Here is a 16680-nt window from a genome sequence, read left to right on the forward strand (position 1 = left end):
TGACCTGACCCCACAGCTGGGAATAATCGGCTGGGGGTGGGGCATCCCCTGACTATATATATATGTCTGGACCTAGGTGTTCCAGGCACCCTGGAGACCCAGACGCTCCACTTCCGACCCCTGCGCCCTGCCTCCTGACCCTCAGCCAGCCCAGCAATGACAGGAAAGACCATCTCTGAGTCCCGCATCTGTGGTCCAGAGGAGTCAGCATCTGAGCCTGCCAAAGTGCCCACCCCAGAGTCCTCTGGAGAGGTGACAACACCAGAGTCCTCTGAGGGGGAGCAGGTTCCCCCACCACGGGAGCCTGTACCTGAGGCCCCTGCCCCAGCAGCCCCCACACCTACTAAGACTACACCCCCAAGCGAAGGTGACAAGTGACGGGCAAGTGGAGGAGGGGAGGCAGGGAGTGGGGAGCAAGTTCTGGACCGTGAACCCTTCATCTCACTCTGACTTCTCTCCCAGATGTGCCCAGTGCCCCATTGCTGCTGACCGTGGAGGATGTGAGCAGCAGTTCAGTGACTGTGAGCTGGGAGCCCCCGGAGAGGCTCGGGAGGCTGGGGCTTCAGGGCTACATGTTGGAACGCCGCCAAGATGGAGGTGAGCTCTAAGCTAAGCCCTGCCAACATCCAGGGGCAATAAGCTTGAGGGGCACAAGGACAGGCCCCCAAACCTTGCAGTTGGTCAGTCTGGGGCATATACATAAAGAAGGCATGTAGGTGGTCTCTTTGCTCAACTGATGTATTTCAAAAGGTGGGGGGATGTCCAAAATGACCTCAGCTGGTACTCCAGCTCCTGAGAGCCTCTCAGTAACAGAGGTACAAGGACTGAGCACACTGGTACTCTGCTCTAAGGAGAAGTTACAGAGGAGCTGAGTCTCAGAGGGCCCTGCCTATGAGGACAAGGCAGAAGGTGGAGCACAGAGAAGCTAGAAAGGGCCAGAAACAACAACAGGCAGTGAAGAAAAAGGGGGACCCTCTGGCCAAATTCCTATTGCCAGTGCCCATCTCTGTGGCAGTCAAGTTCAGTCTGGCCTCTGCCTCTGCCCCTACCTCGCTAGGTAACTTTTGCAAATGTGTCTAACCCTCTCGGGGCTTCAGCAAGCCCACCTTGGGCCATGATTTCAGGAGCTAGCTGGGAATCTAAGAACACGTGCCTCTGATAGTGCCATCTGATAGTGAGAAAGCAAAGAATGGGGAGGTCAGCTTTCCCTAACCACCAGACAGAAGGGAAGCCCTGTTAGAAGGGGCACCCGGACCTGGTTCTCATGGCCATGCATTCCAAGGTCTCAGGCTCTCCCCATCTCCCTCAGCCTCAGAGTGGGTGCCTGTGAACGCCCGGCCCATGATGGTGAACCAGCAGACCATACGGAACCTGGCTCTGGGAGACAAGTTCTTCCTGCGTTTGACTGCAGTGAGCTCCGCAGGGGCCAGCCCGCCAGCTGTGTTGGACCAGCCTATCCACATCCGAGAGATCATCGGTAAAAGCCCATCCTTTTGCTTCCTGCTACCTAGCCCTTCCCAGGCACCTTAACTGACGAATGGAGAAGCTGAGGCCAGTGGGCAGAGAAAACTGAGCAGCCATTCCCTTGCTCCACACTTACATGCCCTGTGCTCTCCCCATCTTACCTTAAGAAAGTCCCAGGCTCCCCAGCAGTAAGAGGCCCCTAGAGGTCAAAGGGTCCATGTTCATGAATGGCGCAGCCCTCAGACATTGTGGAAGGGACTTTCCTGAACCCCAGAAATGAAAGCTCAAGCACCCCAGGCCATCTGACTCAGGTCCTACTGCTAAAATTGCTACCTCATCTTAATCTCTCCATTGGCCCTGCCACATGCTGCTCATTTCATCTGGCCTGAGCTCCACAGTCTGCCAGTACAGGGAAGGCTTTGCTCACCCCTTGTTGCACCATGTCCCTGGTGGGAGGAAGAAGACCTGCAAAAGGCCCATGAAGTCTTCCTCATTCCCAGAGGGCAAGGCCACGCTGGAGACCCAGGAGGCCAGCTGCTGTTCCTGTTGCTAATACTTCTATTTGCAGGGTGCATTAGTCTGAGTCCTGGCCTTGTGCACCCACCCCCACCCCTAGGGCTTATCAGGTTTCAGTCTGTTAACGGCAGTGAGTCATTTGGTCTGATCTGAGGTCTCTGGGGACAGTCCAGGGCCCCAGAGTGAAGAGAGACACAAGCAAGCAGGTGGCCTGAGACCTTCTCCACCTTCTTTCTGGCTCCCCCACCAAGAAGACAGATGGACATTTCCTGGCAGAGGCTAGGGCAGAACACCACCAGGAGAAGTCAAGGTGGGATTCAAGAAAATCTCACTCAACTCTGAGATCTGAGACTTGGGAGCCATTGAGTTAGGGAGCTTAGAATCATAGACAATCACAGCTGATCCATCCTAGCCAAGCCTACCTCACAGGGCCCAAGGACTCCCTGAAGGTTACCCCAGACTACTAGTGGCAGAACCTATCTCCCACCCACAGGCCTACCTCCAGTTCCTCAGGCCTTAGTTTAGTCTTGTCTGGTAGTTTTCAAACCCAAGAATATCCCCAGCCCCACCTGGCCATTTCATTAAAGACACATTGACTCTGGGTTGTGAGGGTCCTGGACCTTCCCCGGAGGCCCAGGGCTCTGAGAGGCTCTTGGGCCCTATCTCCAAAGGTCTCAGGCTGATGAAGTCAGCCAGCCTGTGCACCCACTTTAAATTAAAATTCCTCTGGCAGAAGAGAAGGGGATTTCCTGGAGAGAAAACAGAGAGGAGGCCATGAACAAACAGGGAGCAACCAGCCTCTCCTCTCGGGCAGGGCATGGTGGGAGCCCTGTCCAGAGTCCTGGGCTGCTCAGCTGTCCCTCCTCAGCCACCTGGAGCTGCCAAGCATTCCCGGCCCCCTACAGCTGCCCCTGGAGCATTCCATGCCTGATGCTCCCAAAGCCAAGTGCCTGCACGTCTAATCCTCAGAGACACAGTGTTCCTTCTCACTGTCTCCTCCTCCACCCGGCATGCCACCAACCAACTGCTGCCACCTGTTTGCCACTAAGGAACCTCAGCACCCAGCCCCAGCCCCGGCCTCTGTGTGGGGAGGGGTTGGAGTGCGGATGGTGTTGTAGGCAGCTTCCCTTGGAATGCCCAGTGGTTCCGGTGGTTGTTCCTGATGAGGTGATGATCAGGAAATAGGTTCCCTACCATAGTCGGGGCCTGAAGTAAGACTTTAGGAAGGACTTCCTAACTGTAAGAGCTAAAGATAGTGGGAGGGGTGACAGGCTCTCGCCTCCTGTAAGAAGAGAGATCCTAATCTTCCCAGTATGATCCGGAGACAAAGGAATGGGAGACAAGGTATCACAGAGGCTTCTCTGAAGCTGAGGGGCACAGAGTGGGAGAAGTGGGGAGCTAGGGGCTGCTGGGTTGGGAAGAAGCCATTGCCTCCCTACCCAGGAGTTCAGGCCCCAACAGGTGCAGCACCTGCTTCCCACCAGAGGGAGCCAGGGAGCCACTTGGGCCCATCTGGAGCTTGGGAATGCCAGGGCTACCGGATAAATCCCAGCCTGGCAGGGTGGAGGCATCAGGAGAATGCTCGGGATGCTTACCAGTTCATACCACAGAGGCCAGGCCCTCCCTGGGACCTCCTGCCTCTCCACTCCCCAAAGACTTAAGAGACTCTGGCCTCTGAATCTGGAAAGTACGCTGTGCCCTCCTCACAAGGAGGCAGCCCCAGATGGCCAAACACACCCAGGACCCTCCTGCCAGGCCAGTAGGTGTCCCAGTGCCCTGACTTCCAAGCCCCAAACCAGCTCCCTCTCTGTGGTGCTAAGCCTACACTCTGGTTTTGATGCAGAGGCCCCCAAGATCCGAGTTCCCCGACACCTTCGTCAGACCTACATCCGTCAGGTGGGAGAGTCTGTAAACCTACAAATCCCCTTCCAGGTGGGTGAGCCTCTTGCTCAAGGTGAGAGCCTGCTCTGCTGTGGGGAACCAGGGCCCCCATCTGAGGGGTGGGAGGCAGGAAATGTTCCACGACGTCTACCTGGAGCCCATCAAGACTGCCCATTCTCCCCAAGTCACACATATGATTCATTTGTAATTCTTCATCCAGGGCAGGTAGTCTCCCAGGCCTGGACACCTGGGGAACAGGGCTCTGGACAGTACTTGTGGCTTTGACCTCTGCTGTGCCTTCAGGGAAGGGCCAATGGGACAGGCTGCCCAGGGCACAGCCCCAGACCCCCGAGTTGGGTGGGCATGGGGTGCCAGCACCCCCATACAGCCACCCTGAAGGTTCCACCTTCTCAGGGAAAACCCAGGCCTCAGGCCTCATGGACCCACAACAGCCAGCCTCTGGACAGCCAGCAGACCAGTGTGCGAACTGGGGACCACGACTCCATCCTCTTCATCCGCAAGGCCCAACGCTCAGACTCAGGCCGCTACGAGCTCACCTTGAAGCTGGAAGGCCTGGAAGCCAAGACAGCCATTGACATCCTAGTGATCGGTACAAACTGGGGGTGGAAGGTTGCCTGCTGGGGAGCTCCCATCCTAGCCTAGCGCTTAGGACTGATGGGAGCAGGCCAGAGGAGTGTGGCAGGAGCCAAGTGTTAGGGGTGGGGACTTAGTGGCCAGGCCCATCCTGATACCTGCTCCTCCTCACACTCTGGTCTTGCAGAGAAACCTGGGCCACCCAGCAGCATTAGACTACTGGATGTCTGGGGCTGCAACGCTGCCCTTGAGTGGACGCCACCCCAGGACACGGGCAACACAGAGCTACTGGGCTACACCGTGCAGAAAGCAGACAAAAAGACAGGGGTGAGGCAGGCTGGGCTGGAGGGTGGAGTGATGTGGGGTCAGAGGCCCATTCTACTGAGTCTGGGGACTAAGTGCTACACGAATTTCCTTTAACCTGACTCCCTGTGTGACTTTTGACAACTCTTTCTCTCTCTGGGCCTCAGTTTCCTCATACAGACTCCAAATAGGGCTGGCCTGGGCTCTCTGAGGTCTTTCAAACTCTCATTGCTATTAGTTACCATGGAGTCAATGCTGACCCATAGCGCCCCCGTGTGTGCAGAGTAGAACTGCGCCATAGGCTGTAACTTTTCAGCCTCAGATGGTGGGACTGTCTCCTGAGCTGCCTCTGGGTAGGTTCCAACCACCAACCTTTAGGTTAGTGGCCAAGTGCTTCATCCTTTGCATCCACTGTCTGAGCCACTGTCTGGAGAGTGCACATGAATCACCTGGGGGTCTTGTTGGATCACAGAATCTCGTTCAGTAAGGTCCAGGGTGAGGGATGAGAGCCTGCATTTCTAACACGCTCCCTGGTGACAGTAAGGTTGCTGGTGCAGGGGTCACACTTCCCAGTTGCCAGCAAGTTGTTTCTGACTCATAGCAACTCTATAGGCCAGAGTTGCTTAGTAGAGTGGAGGGGCAACAAAAAACACGAAGATCCCCAACAAGATGGATTGACACCGTAGCGGCTCAAATGTGACGATAATTGTGAGGATGGCGCAAGGCACATCGGGTCACTAGGAGTTGGAACCGACTCAGCGGCACCTAACAGCAATAGGACAGAGTAGGACTGCCCCATAGGGTTTCCAAGGCTGTAATCTTTACGGGGACTCCTGGTGTGGCCCTGTAGGATCAGCACTGGACTGCAAACCACAAGGTTAGCTGTTCAAACCCACCAGCTGCTCCTCGGAAACCCTATACAGGGTCGCTATGAGTCAGAATAGACTCAATGACACTTAACAACAACAACAATCTTTATGGAAGCAGACTGCCACAGCTTTCTCCCTCAGAGCTCCCTTTGAATAGAATTCTGAGAACGAGCAGCCCTGCCCCCTCAGACCCCAAACTGGACAGCTCAGCCTCCCAGAATTGTAAGGGGTGGGGGTGGTAAATGGCCCGTTGGAGGAAGGGGTTGCTGGGCTCACCTTTATCAGGTGAGGCTGATTAAATGGGGTCCTGCAGCAATGGTTCACAGTGCTGGAACGTTATCACCCCACTACCTGCACCATCTCCAACCTCATTGTCGGCAACGCTTACTCCTTCCGGGTCTTCTCAGAAAACCAGTGTGGACTCAGCGCCTCCGCCGCTGTCACCAAGGAGTTCGCCCACATCCAGAAGGCAGGTGGGTCTGGGCCTTGACCAGAAGCGGAGCCAGGACTGCCCACCTCTCTGTCCGGCCCGCTTTCCAGGAACTTGTGCTGCGCTCCCCACACCCACTCCACAGCTCTGCACGCAGGCGCACTCACACACTCACGCGGGAACCTAATGGATGTGGCAGATGGATTTCCACAAACCATTAGCTGAGTGGCGTCCCTCGGGAGGGAGGCCGGGCACCTATTCTAAAGATGCTGCCCAGCTACCCACACTATTGCTCACTGGGTCTCATGCACCAGGTACTTGGGGACAGGTCGACTTTGGTGAACTTGCTAAAATCCCGAGCCTCCAGGCTCTACTAGAACACCACACAGATGGACAGAGAGATACGGGTATTTACTGTTTGCACAGACACCTGACGGGCCCTCCTGCATCATAGGTTAACTCCTAGCCTTCCACATCACCCTGCATGCTCTCAGGCCCTCCCCCACTCAGACTCTGGGTGGGCTCAGGAAGGCACATTCTTTTTAACACCGGTCTGGGTTGCACAGAATTAAGGAGAAAATGTTGTTTAAAAAAGAAAAGCCAGCGATGTCTCCAAAGACAAACAGAAATTAAATATGGGATCTCTGTGGTGCTGGTCTCCATGCTCTGCCAAGACCACTTCATCTCCCTGGTTCTCCTACCCCTTCCTCTCTCTGGTCCTCCTGCCCCCTCCTCTCTCAGCTCAATGGCCTGACCTACCTCGGTGGCTCGCTATCTGTTGATGACTGGCAGCTGCAGTCACTGAGCTGTAAACTATAGAGATTACTTTAGGAGAATGGATGAGCTTAGTTCTAAAAGGTCTTCTCAGTTCCTGTAGCTTCAAATTCACTCTTTGACCCCACTTTCTCCCCTGAACCCAGATACTGGAGCCAAATCTAAAGAATTTACTGAGCGAGACTTTTCAGAAGCTCCTTCGTTCACCCAGCCCCTGGCAGACCACACCTCCACCCCTGGCTACAGCACTCAGCTGTTCTGCAGTGTCCGAGCATCTCCCAAGGTAAGGGGGCCAGGCTCTATATGTCCTGGTTGGTGAGGGTCAGTGGAGATACCGAATTGAGGAATCCTCCGAGACACATCCACCTAAATCTGAGGCTGCCTTCAAGCGTCCAGCCCCAGCCCCCAATCTTCTCAGTTCTCCTTTACATTCTCTTAGCCTAAGATCATCTGGATGAAAAACAAGATGGACATCCAGGGAGACCCCAAATACCGTGCCCTCTCAGATCAAGGCATCTGCACTCTGGAGATTCGCAAGCCCAGCCCCTTCGATTCCGGCGTCTACACCTGCAAGGCTATCAATGGGCTAGGGGAGGCATCTGTGGACTGCAAGCTGGAGGTCAAAGGTGACGGCTGGAGGAGGGTTACTTCTTAGGGACCCTTCCATAGTCATCACTTCTTGGAAGGAGGACTAGACAGGGCTGAGCATGGAAAACCAAGGCAGGACAGCCTGACTAGTAAAGATGGAGGTTAGGCTACCCAAAGGACTTCCAAGTGGGGGTGTGGCTCAGTGTGGGAAGGAGGCAGTGGAGTCAGCCATGGGGACTGATTCATGGCCTGGGGGAGGGTATGACATCTGGACCCTGTCTCATTCCCCCTACCCTGCCTGAAGGCCCGAGCTCTAACCTAGAGGATCTCTTACAGCATCCGCCACACACTGAAGAATGACTGGAGGTGACAACTTTGATGAGGAGAAAGGTGCGTGGCTGGACCACTATCTCTGAGGGCAATACTAAGGCAGAAAGGAAGCCCGAGAGCAGGGAGCATGGGAAGGCAGGGTAGTCTGATCCAAGTACATATCACAGTCAACACACATGCAGCTCTAGGGGTGCCCCAGAGACATGCAAGGATGTTGCCAGGACAGCAACCCTGATGAGACTTGGAAGGAAGGTGAACCTGGTGGGTGGTTTTGAGATAGGGATCTAGTCTTCGCTCTACGTAACCTGGGATGAGGGCTTTCTTTTTGGACTCATTTCTTCATTAAAAAAGGGGACAGCCATCCCTGCCTGCCTCTCCTCCCTGAGACTCTGAGTTTCTGGAAAAAGTAAGGCAGCTCCTGCCTGGGCACCAGGACCTAGGAAGGGAAGAGGGGCCACTCTTGCTTCTCCTCCTCGGCACCTTTTCCAGTGCATGTTCTCTGCCAGGTGCTGCAGGCCTGAGGGACCCAGCCTCTGAGACTCAGATGCCCACCATGTCCATTTCTATGGCTGATGGAACGAGACTCCCTGTACCAGCCTGGCCTCCTCTCCCACAGGCTGGAGCCAGAACCCAGGGGTGGGCCTGGAACGTGACCCTACAGAGGGCTGCGTGCTGGTGAGAATGGCTCCAATAAAGGTGTGTGGTGTATAGTGTGGGGCCTCTGTGACCGGGACGTCACTGTGAGGGGCTGCTCAAATGTGTCACCCTGAGGAAGGGGCCTCAGATGTCAAAAGGGTTTTCCTAACATGCTACGATTTTTCAGGATCTTGCCACCCTGAGTGCATCACTATAGGACCAGGTACCCCTCTGCAGCTCCAAATACCTCCATATCCCTCCATCCCTAGCATCTCCCCTCCCCAACACAGCTAATTCTCTGCCAAGACCATTGTGTTTTCCTCCAACAGTGGGTAGGGGGTAGCCAGCAGCGTGCTCTCCTTGAAGGTTCACAGTCTTTTATTAATTATATGACCCACCCAGGGAGCCAGGGGCGACCCCAGCTCTGAGAGAGGGAAAACAAACTCACTGTTGTCTGGTGATTCGGATTCATAGAGACACTATAGGACAGAGTAGAACTGCCCCATTGGGTTTCCTAGACTGTCATCTTTATAGAAGCAGCTGGTGGGTTCAAACTGCCAACCCTTCCATTAGCAACTGAGTGCTTAACCGCTGGGCCACCAGGGTTCCTTCTGAGAGAGGAGAGGACCTGGAATTCGCACTCAGAACCCACCCAACGTGACAACATGCCCCACCCCCTTCTCTATACTGGAGGCTTGGGCTTACAGGGGGTGGGCTGATTCTCCCTCAGATGTCCTAAAGGCAACAGCTCTTCAGAAGACCCTGAAAACTGTGTGAAATGCCAGCAGGACCACCACCCTCACTCCCAGTAATGGTATCCCCTGGCCTGGACTAGTCTATAACACCTCGTCTCAAGGGCAGACCCTTCCCCCTGGAGAACCTTCTTCCTCAAGCAGGCAAAGTGTTCCCAAGATCAGCAGACTCCCCTCCATCTGGCCAGAGGAAGCAGAAACAGATGTCCCTAGGAGAGTCCAGGCCCACCGTTGTCAGCCTAGTGGAGCTGAGATGGCAGTTATTACACTGCAGGCGCCTTCTTGGGACACTTGGTCCAGGAGCAGGGCTCAGTGCTGCCGCCTGGTGGCTGTTTGAGGCCTGCATCCACCGCTCCACACTCCCCAGAGAACTAAAGGACAAATCTTCCAGGCACCACTCCAAGAATCCCTCAGGTTCCAAGACCTCAAGAAGCATAAAGCAAATGTTGGCAATAATTTCTGGACCCCCTCTTTCTTCCACTCTTTAGTCTAATCCTGGCTCCCCCAGGTTGAAGAGAACAGGTACCTGGCCGGACAGGGAGCTGTGTCCTTGGAAGTGGGGATTGAATTCCTTGTCTCCTGCCCCTTAGCTGCTTCTGACCACCTTCTCCTACAGAACAAGGGAGGAAGCAAGACCCAAACCGCCAGCATGTCCCTCCATCTTGGGCAAAGTCCTCTCTTTAAGCTTGATCCCAGGGTTACACTACCCTCTCCCTACCCAGATGACTCCTCTGCAGCCTCAGTCTCCCCAGGACCTGCCTGGCCCTGAAGCCCTGGACTCTTCATGGGTCAGACAGGTGGGGAGGCTCACACCACTTTCCTCCTCCCCTTAGAGTGCCTGGCTCCCTCCCCAGACCCAGACATGCAGCTCAATTAACTCTTTGTGGAGGGACCCCCTGCTCCATGGTTGTTTCTTCAGCACCCTCACCCCACAGCCCAACTGGGGAAGGCGCAGGGAGACAAGTGGGAGAATAGTTGAGACTTGGTGGATGTGGGGCTGGTGGGGTCAGGGGATAGTCTAGTCTCCAGGCCTCTCTTCAGGGAGGCCTTCCTCCTCAATGGGGGGTGCAGACTGGCAGCGGAAATGGTCGTTATAAATCTTAAGAAAGGTGACCCGGAACTTTTGGATGCGGAAGGCGTAGACGATGGGGTTCATGGCCGAGTTGCTGTGTGTGAGGAAGATGGCGATGTACGTGAGGATGCTGGGCTTGCGGCAGGAGGGGCAGAAGAGAGTGACGCAGTTCAGGATATGCAGTGGCAGCCAGCTGATAGCAAAGAGGAAGAGGATGAGGGCCAGTGACTTGGCAATCTTCAGCTCCTTCCCATAATACTTCTGCGGGTCTCCAGAGGAGGCCGACACTTTCTTGTTGAGCTGCTTGCGGATCAGGTAGAAGACCTCCAGGTAGATGAGGACCATGAGGAGCAGCGGGGGCAGTACCCAGATGAAAAAGTTGAAGTAGACCATGTACTGCATGCTGATGACCTTCTCAAACTCACACTTGACGACAGGTTCACCCACACTGCCGTTGGCCACCCAGTCCTGTTTCACCGTGCTTAGGTTGTTCCAGCCGAACATAGGGGTGAAACCTACCACAAAGGAGAGGATCCAGCAGCCGGCAATGGCCACCACGGCCCTGCGGGGGGTCACCACCGTCTTGTACCTGAAGGAGAGGATAGCAGAGTGAGAGCAGTTCCCCAGGAGGCCCTCCACACCCAGTGTCCTGTGAGTGGGGAGCCGCAGGTCTTTCCTAGGAGGTCAGAGTCTTCCGAGCTTGCAATACATGGCGTCTCTCCTGCAGAGGAAGGAAGCTTGGTTAGGGATAGCAACAACCATGACAGAAAAGAACAAGGCCCTCCTGTAGGAGTTTTCATAAAGATTCAAAAACCAGTTGCCACAGAATCAACTCTGACTCATGGCGACCCATGTGTGTCAGAGTAGAGCTGTGCGACATGGGGTTTTCAGTGGCTGATTTCTCAGAAGTAGATCACCAGGCCTTTCTTCTGAGGTATCTTGGGGTGACTTTGAACTGCCAGTCTTCGAATTAGCAGTTGATGGACTCAACCCGGGACTCCTAAATAAAGATTACCAAATCAAAAATTGCTCACAGGTGTTGGTCCCATCCTTCCTAAATGTCTCATCATCACTTCACGGCAGCCTTCATGGAGTAGGAAAGCACTGGCAGAATGACTGCCCATTTCACAGATGAGGAAATTGAGGTTCAAAACAGTTAAGTGATTTTCCCAAGACCCATAGAAGGTGCTTCCTAACACACATCTATTGTTGAGTGTTGTTAAGTCAGTTCTGACACATAGTGACTCTGTAGAGGGTTTCTGAGGAGCTGCTGGTATGTTTGAACCACCGTCCTTGAGGTTAGCAGTCAGGTTCTTATCCTACAGTGCCACACCAGGACTCCAAACACATCTATACTGACGCAAATATCCAGGTGATTAATAACCACCCCTCCCCTTGGGTCGACTGATTCAACCGTCATAACCTGCCTATGCCTCCCCTTCTTTTGGCCCTGGCCCATAGTCCACTGGCACTGGCCCACCACCACCTCCATCTTTGTCCTCCTAGTCACTGTCCAGTGTGTAGCTCCTAAGGGGCTGATGTCAAGGATGTTAGGCACCAGCTCTGCAATCCTAAACAACTGAGCATAATTCTCAGGAAATGGAGCAAATACTACATGGTCTCATTCATTCATTCACTCATGCGTGCATTCATTCTGCAAACATAGTGCTTTCCTTGCCAGCCTTTTGCTCTCTGTGTCTAGAATAAGATAAAAGACCCCTGCATTTATGTAGTGTTAGTTTGGTTGAAGAGACATATAGCACTTTAAAAAGAAAGGAAATAGATAAACCAGGCAATTAGATTGTGATGTGTGCTTTGAAAGAAATAAACAAGAGCTGTCAAGGAATAGAAAGGACTGGCTATGGGGTTAGGTCCTGCCTGCCTCCCTTTTGCCCCCACTGACAGTGGAAGGTTTCAGCATCTCTGAACTCTCCACTTCCCTCAAAGCAGCCTACAGCCACTGTGTCCTCTTCCCACACACTTCCTTGGTGCAAGTGCCCAGGTTGGGGCCCGCCCAGCTCTGCTGAGGTGCTAGCTCAGAGAAAGCAGCCTGCCCAGTTGTTTTTTTCCAATGCAACTTCTGAGATGGATGGGGCATGCTCCTGAGCATGTAAACAGCTCCTGAGGCAAAGGGTGCACAAGGGGAGGTCCAGCTCACCACTGTTCTGACCACAAGCAGGATCTGCGGGTTTCTCCTTCACTTCGATGACACTTTTAAGGGTCCTCTCATCCTGGACCCCTCCATCAAAGTTCACCCTTTCCATGAAGACTTCACAGGAGAGGGAGAAAGGTAGCCATCTTCCGACCCACCCCATCTAGAAGACAAGTACTAGAAGGGACCTTGGAAACCTCATTTCTAATCTCTTCATCATTCCACCAAGAAACTGATGACCCCAGCTGACTCCAACCCCTTCTGTGTGGTGCTCCTCCCCCACTCATGGTCACAGAATCCTTGTGTTACCAAACCCAAGGAGACTTGAAAGCTGGCCAGTTCACTTGGGCCTCGCTGGACTTCTTTCTTCAATATAAGCATTCTCACCCTCTTACTGTGACTGAGGCCCATTTTGTATTGTGCATCCTCTGCCTCTTACTGTGACTGAGGCCCATTTTGTATTGTGCATCCTCTGCAGGATGACCAGGGCCTGGGGGAGTCTGAGTGGCACAAGAGGTTTGTGATAGGCTGCTAACCTAAAGACTGGCAGTTCAAACCCAGCCAGCCAAGAAAGCTCCACTGAGCAGTTCTAGTCTGCAACACTGAGGTTGCCATGGGTCAGAATCAAATGGACAGCAGTGGATTCAGGTCCTTTGGTACATACACTGCCAGCCAGAAGACCTAGATTTAGGCTCCACGTCTGCAGCCTACTAGATGAATTTCTTCTCTATAAAACAAGAGTGAGACTTGCTTCAGAGGGTGAGGATCAAATAAGATAGCTGATGGTAAAACGTTCTCTAAGTGCCCTACTGATGTTGTTACGTACCATTGGGTCAATTCTGACACTTAGTGGCCCCAGGTAACAGAGTGGAACCGCCCCTCAGGGTTTCCTAGGCTTTATAGGATCACCAGGTCTTTCTCTCACAGAGCTGCTCGGTGAGTTTGAATCACCAACTTTCAGGTTAGCAACAAAGCACTTAGTCATTGCAACACCAGGGATACTACCAATATAGTTTGTCTTTTGCCTGAGCTCTTAGCTCTTCAAGCCCCTAGAAAAACTCATGCCTGAGAAAATGCCAGTATTTCCAGATCCTCAGTATTTCCAGATCCTGAGAAAATGCCAGTATTTCCAGAAAATGCCAGTATTTCCAGATCCCCTAGAAAAACTCATGCCTGAGAAAATGCCAGTATTTCCAGATCCTCAGCAAATACAGCCTAATGCTATTAACACCTCTTGCTTAGGTCTTGTTCCTGATGATTTTACTTGTCCTCTCAGATAAAAGCAGTTCTGGGTGTGAGTCTATAGGGAAAGGCCAAAGGAACATACATCATTCTGTGGAGAGAGCAGAAGGATGAGGGGCTCAGTGTCCAAGGGGGAGGGTGGGGCCAGGCCCCAGGTCACATGGCTACAGTTGCAAAAGGAAGGAGGCCAGCCACCCCTCCCTATTACTGCCCATCACTGCTATGTTTGTTTCCCATTTAGTGTTTGCAGACCTCTTCACCTTCAGGTCTTAGGTCATCTTGTAACCAGCCCGTGAGGGAAGAACTAGGATAATGGAATTTCACAGATGAGAAATTCGAGGTCCAGAAATGGGTATGAACTTGCCTGAATCTCCTGATTCCAAAACCAGTCCACCAGGCTGCCTGTGGGTTGTTTAGATGTGGGGATGACTGGCAGACTGAAGAGCATGGCTTTGGGGGATAAAGCTCTAGAACGCAAGATCAGTTTGAACCACAAGGCTGGGGACTCAAACCCACCAGCCACTCCTCGGAAACCCTATACAGGGTTGCTGTGGGTTGGAACCAACTTGACAGCACTTAACAACAATAACAACAAAAGCTTTAAGGAGCTCTGGTGTTGTAGGGGTGAGTTAAGTGTTGGTCTGCTAACCACAAGGTTGGTGGTTCAAACCCACCATCCACTCCTGGGGAGAGAGATGAGGCTGTCTGCTCCCATAAAGATTTAGTTTCAGAAACCCAATGGGGTGATTCTACTCTGTCCCATTGGGTCACTATGAGTTGGAATAAGGGCCTGATATTAGTGGTTTGAAGAGCTTTAAAATCAAAACATCCAAGCCCTTTTCAACAAGGAAAAACAGAGACAAGGAAAAACAGATAACATCTGGCCCTGTTGTCCAGTCTGAGGACTTACATCTGGGCAACAATGACCTACTGAGCGAGGAGCTGGACACTGACCATCCCAGGTGGTCAGAGGGAAGAGGTGACTTGCAGTGAGAGGTGTTTTCCTCCTCAGCCCATCTCCTCCCCCCTCGCCTTCCTGTCTGCCTGGAGCCCCAGGGTTAAAGCTTTCCTGGGGCTCCTCCAGGACCAGGTCCCAGCAGACCTTGGGGCTTAGGGTATCAGTTCTCATCTGTTTTTCTTGCTATTTTCTCCTTGGTGGGAAAGGACTGGACTCAGGACCTTGACTGAGGTAGGGCAGGCTCTCACAGGAAGGGTGGCCTCCCAGGACCAGGGGAGAAACTTCCTTCTCCTTACATGTGGGAAAGAGAAGCAGAGGCTACAATTCTGGGGCACACATAGGGTAGGCGATGTTGAATGTACCTCCAACACTTGAGGTTGTCACCTGTAAGTCAGGATCTAGGGTCTCACCACCCCCAGAGCTGTGCTGAGGACTAGCAGAGAGATGGCTGCTTAAGACAGAAGAAGAGCAACAGAATGGGGTACTCAAACAGCACAGGGGACCCATCCACAGGGCAAGGAGGGCAGGCAGCTACTCAAAGATGTAGTGAGTCATTCAGTTGGGGTAAGAACATGCCCTCACAATAACGGCAGTCTGACTGATTACTACAAGAACAAGTAAGTTGCTTGCCCAGGAGACATCAAGGCAAGTGGCTGGGTTCCCTCAGGGCAAACCCTCTTCCAAGACTCAGACTCAATGGGAATACATGAGCAGACATGCGCTCTGATTGGTGACCATGCTCGTCACTGATAAGGAGAAGTGAGGGAAAAACAGCAATGAAGCTGCAAGCTAAGCCTCCTGTGAACCCAGGTGGAGACCTGGTTGGCCAGCAGTGTGGCAAGACCTGGGGACTCTTGGGCCCAGAGTCAGTGACATAGCCACAGAGGACTAGAGTGGAGAGTGAAGCGTCCAGCTGATAAGAAGAGAGGGCATATGCATAAGAACACCCACACTTGCAGATAATACCCACTTGACCTGGCTTCAATGACTGGATGATCAGAGCTCAACTAGAAGAAGAAAGAAGAGGAAAAAAAGAAGAATCTGATACAATTTGATGAACTTGACCTACACCTATGGATGCAGTAGCTCAAAAGAGGGAACAAATCTTTATAGCAAGGATCATTCCCACCCCCTCCATACACAGAGTAGATAGGGATGGGCAATTTGGACATTGGATACCCAAAATGGGGGTGGGGGTGGGGGTGGGGGATGGGGAGATACAAAGGAAAGAAGTAACTATCTTACAAGCTTTCAAGAGGAAGCCTAGATCCAGAGGGCACGGAGGAAGGTAGAATCTCCACTAAGTAGTATCCAATCTGTCTGGGCAGGGCTGATGAAAAGAGATGGGGAAAGGTCTCTTGTGATACAATAGTGAATAATTGTTATCAGGACTGATTGTGAGGGTTGGAAATGTAAAGGTACACATTTTGTAGCAAAAGGAGGGGCGTGATTGACTCTGCAGTCTAAGAGCAGAGGTCCCTGGGACCATCAAGGGAGAAGAGCAGAGTGTGGGACCCTACCCAGAGAAGCAGTGATGCCCCAGATGGAGGCAGAGACGATGATGTGGAGAGATAGAACAGCTGGGAACTCTAGACTCAGAGAGGGAGAAGGGCTGTGTGCTGACAACTGGGTTGGGCACAGACTTACAGAGTATACCCTTTGGTTGGTTGACGATGCATGGAGGAGATTGTAACCATGGCAACGAAACAATTATACGATGATAGGATGAATGTAAAACTAATGCTCTCCCATGTAAACTATCACATAACTCACAATAAAACATTAAAAAAAAAAAAGAATGTGCCCTCTTTAAAAGTCAAGAGAACACCAACATCATAGTGTGACTTAGTTAAAAAGTCACTAACTTTTTGTTGATGATAACATGAAAAGACTGGGTACCTGGAGTAATGGGGGGTGGAGGCAGAGACCCTGAAGGGAACCGAGAATTTGAGGAAAGAGGAAGGGCTACTGTTGGAATTTTCAGCATGACCAAGAGCTGACCAAAAATCCTCACCACTGGACATTCTTATCAACAGAGAAAAGATTGAAGTTGTCAAGGACTTTGTTCTTCTTGGATCAACTATCAACATTCATGGAAGCAGCAGTCGAGAAATCAAAT

General features: G+C 52.6%; 2 protein-coding genes across 3 annotated transcripts in view; one reads left to right on the forward strand and one right to left on the reverse strand.

Moving 5' to 3' along the window:
* The first annotated feature begins 156 nt into the window (after positions 1–156).
* On the forward strand, positions 157–10116 carry MYBPH (myosin binding protein H). Its single transcript, XM_006834221.1, has 11 exons — positions 157–367; positions 463–597; positions 1310–1477; positions 3824–3912; positions 4276–4471; positions 4643–4782; positions 5941–6100; positions 6978–7114; positions 7271–7457; positions 8366–8424; positions 10057–10116. Exons 1-11 carry the CDS (start codon positions 157–159, stop codon positions 10114–10116), a joined length of 1542 nt encoding a protein of 513 aa, XP_006834284.1.
* ADORA1 (adenosine A1 receptor) overlaps positions 10011–16680 on the reverse strand; it is a 63787-nt gene continuing 57117 nt past the window's right edge. For both annotated transcript variants that reach the window (XM_006834116.1, XM_006834117.1), the window contains one exon: positions 10011–10798. In XM_006834116.1, coding sequence (XP_006834179.1) covers positions 10156–10798 — 643 coding nt within the window. In that variant the 3' untranslated portion in view covers positions 10011–10155. The remainder of the gene's footprint in view (positions 10799–16680) is intronic.

The sequence above is a fragment of the Chrysochloris asiatica genome, unplaced genomic scaffold (assembly GCF_000296735.1).
Source record: "Chrysochloris asiatica unplaced genomic scaffold, ChrAsi1.0 scaffold00009, whole genome shotgun sequence".
Classification (NCBI taxonomy): domain Eukaryota; kingdom Metazoa; phylum Chordata; class Mammalia; order Afrosoricida; family Chrysochloridae; genus Chrysochloris; species Chrysochloris asiatica.

Bases quoted from the DNA above. Each gene is read 5' to 3' on its own strand.
- MYBPH (XM_006834221.1), top strand. From the start codon at position 157: ATGACAGGAAAGACCATCTCTGAGTCCCGCATCTGTGGTCCAGAGGAG. The intron at 368-462 runs GTGACAAGTGAC...CTTCTCTCCCAG, and splicing joins GACTACACCCCCAAGCGAAG to ATGTGCCCAGTGCCCCATTG. The intron at 8,425-10,056 runs GTGAGAATGGCT...TTGTTTCTTCAG, and splicing joins CTACAGAGGGCTGCGTGCTG to CACCCTCACCCCACAGCCCA.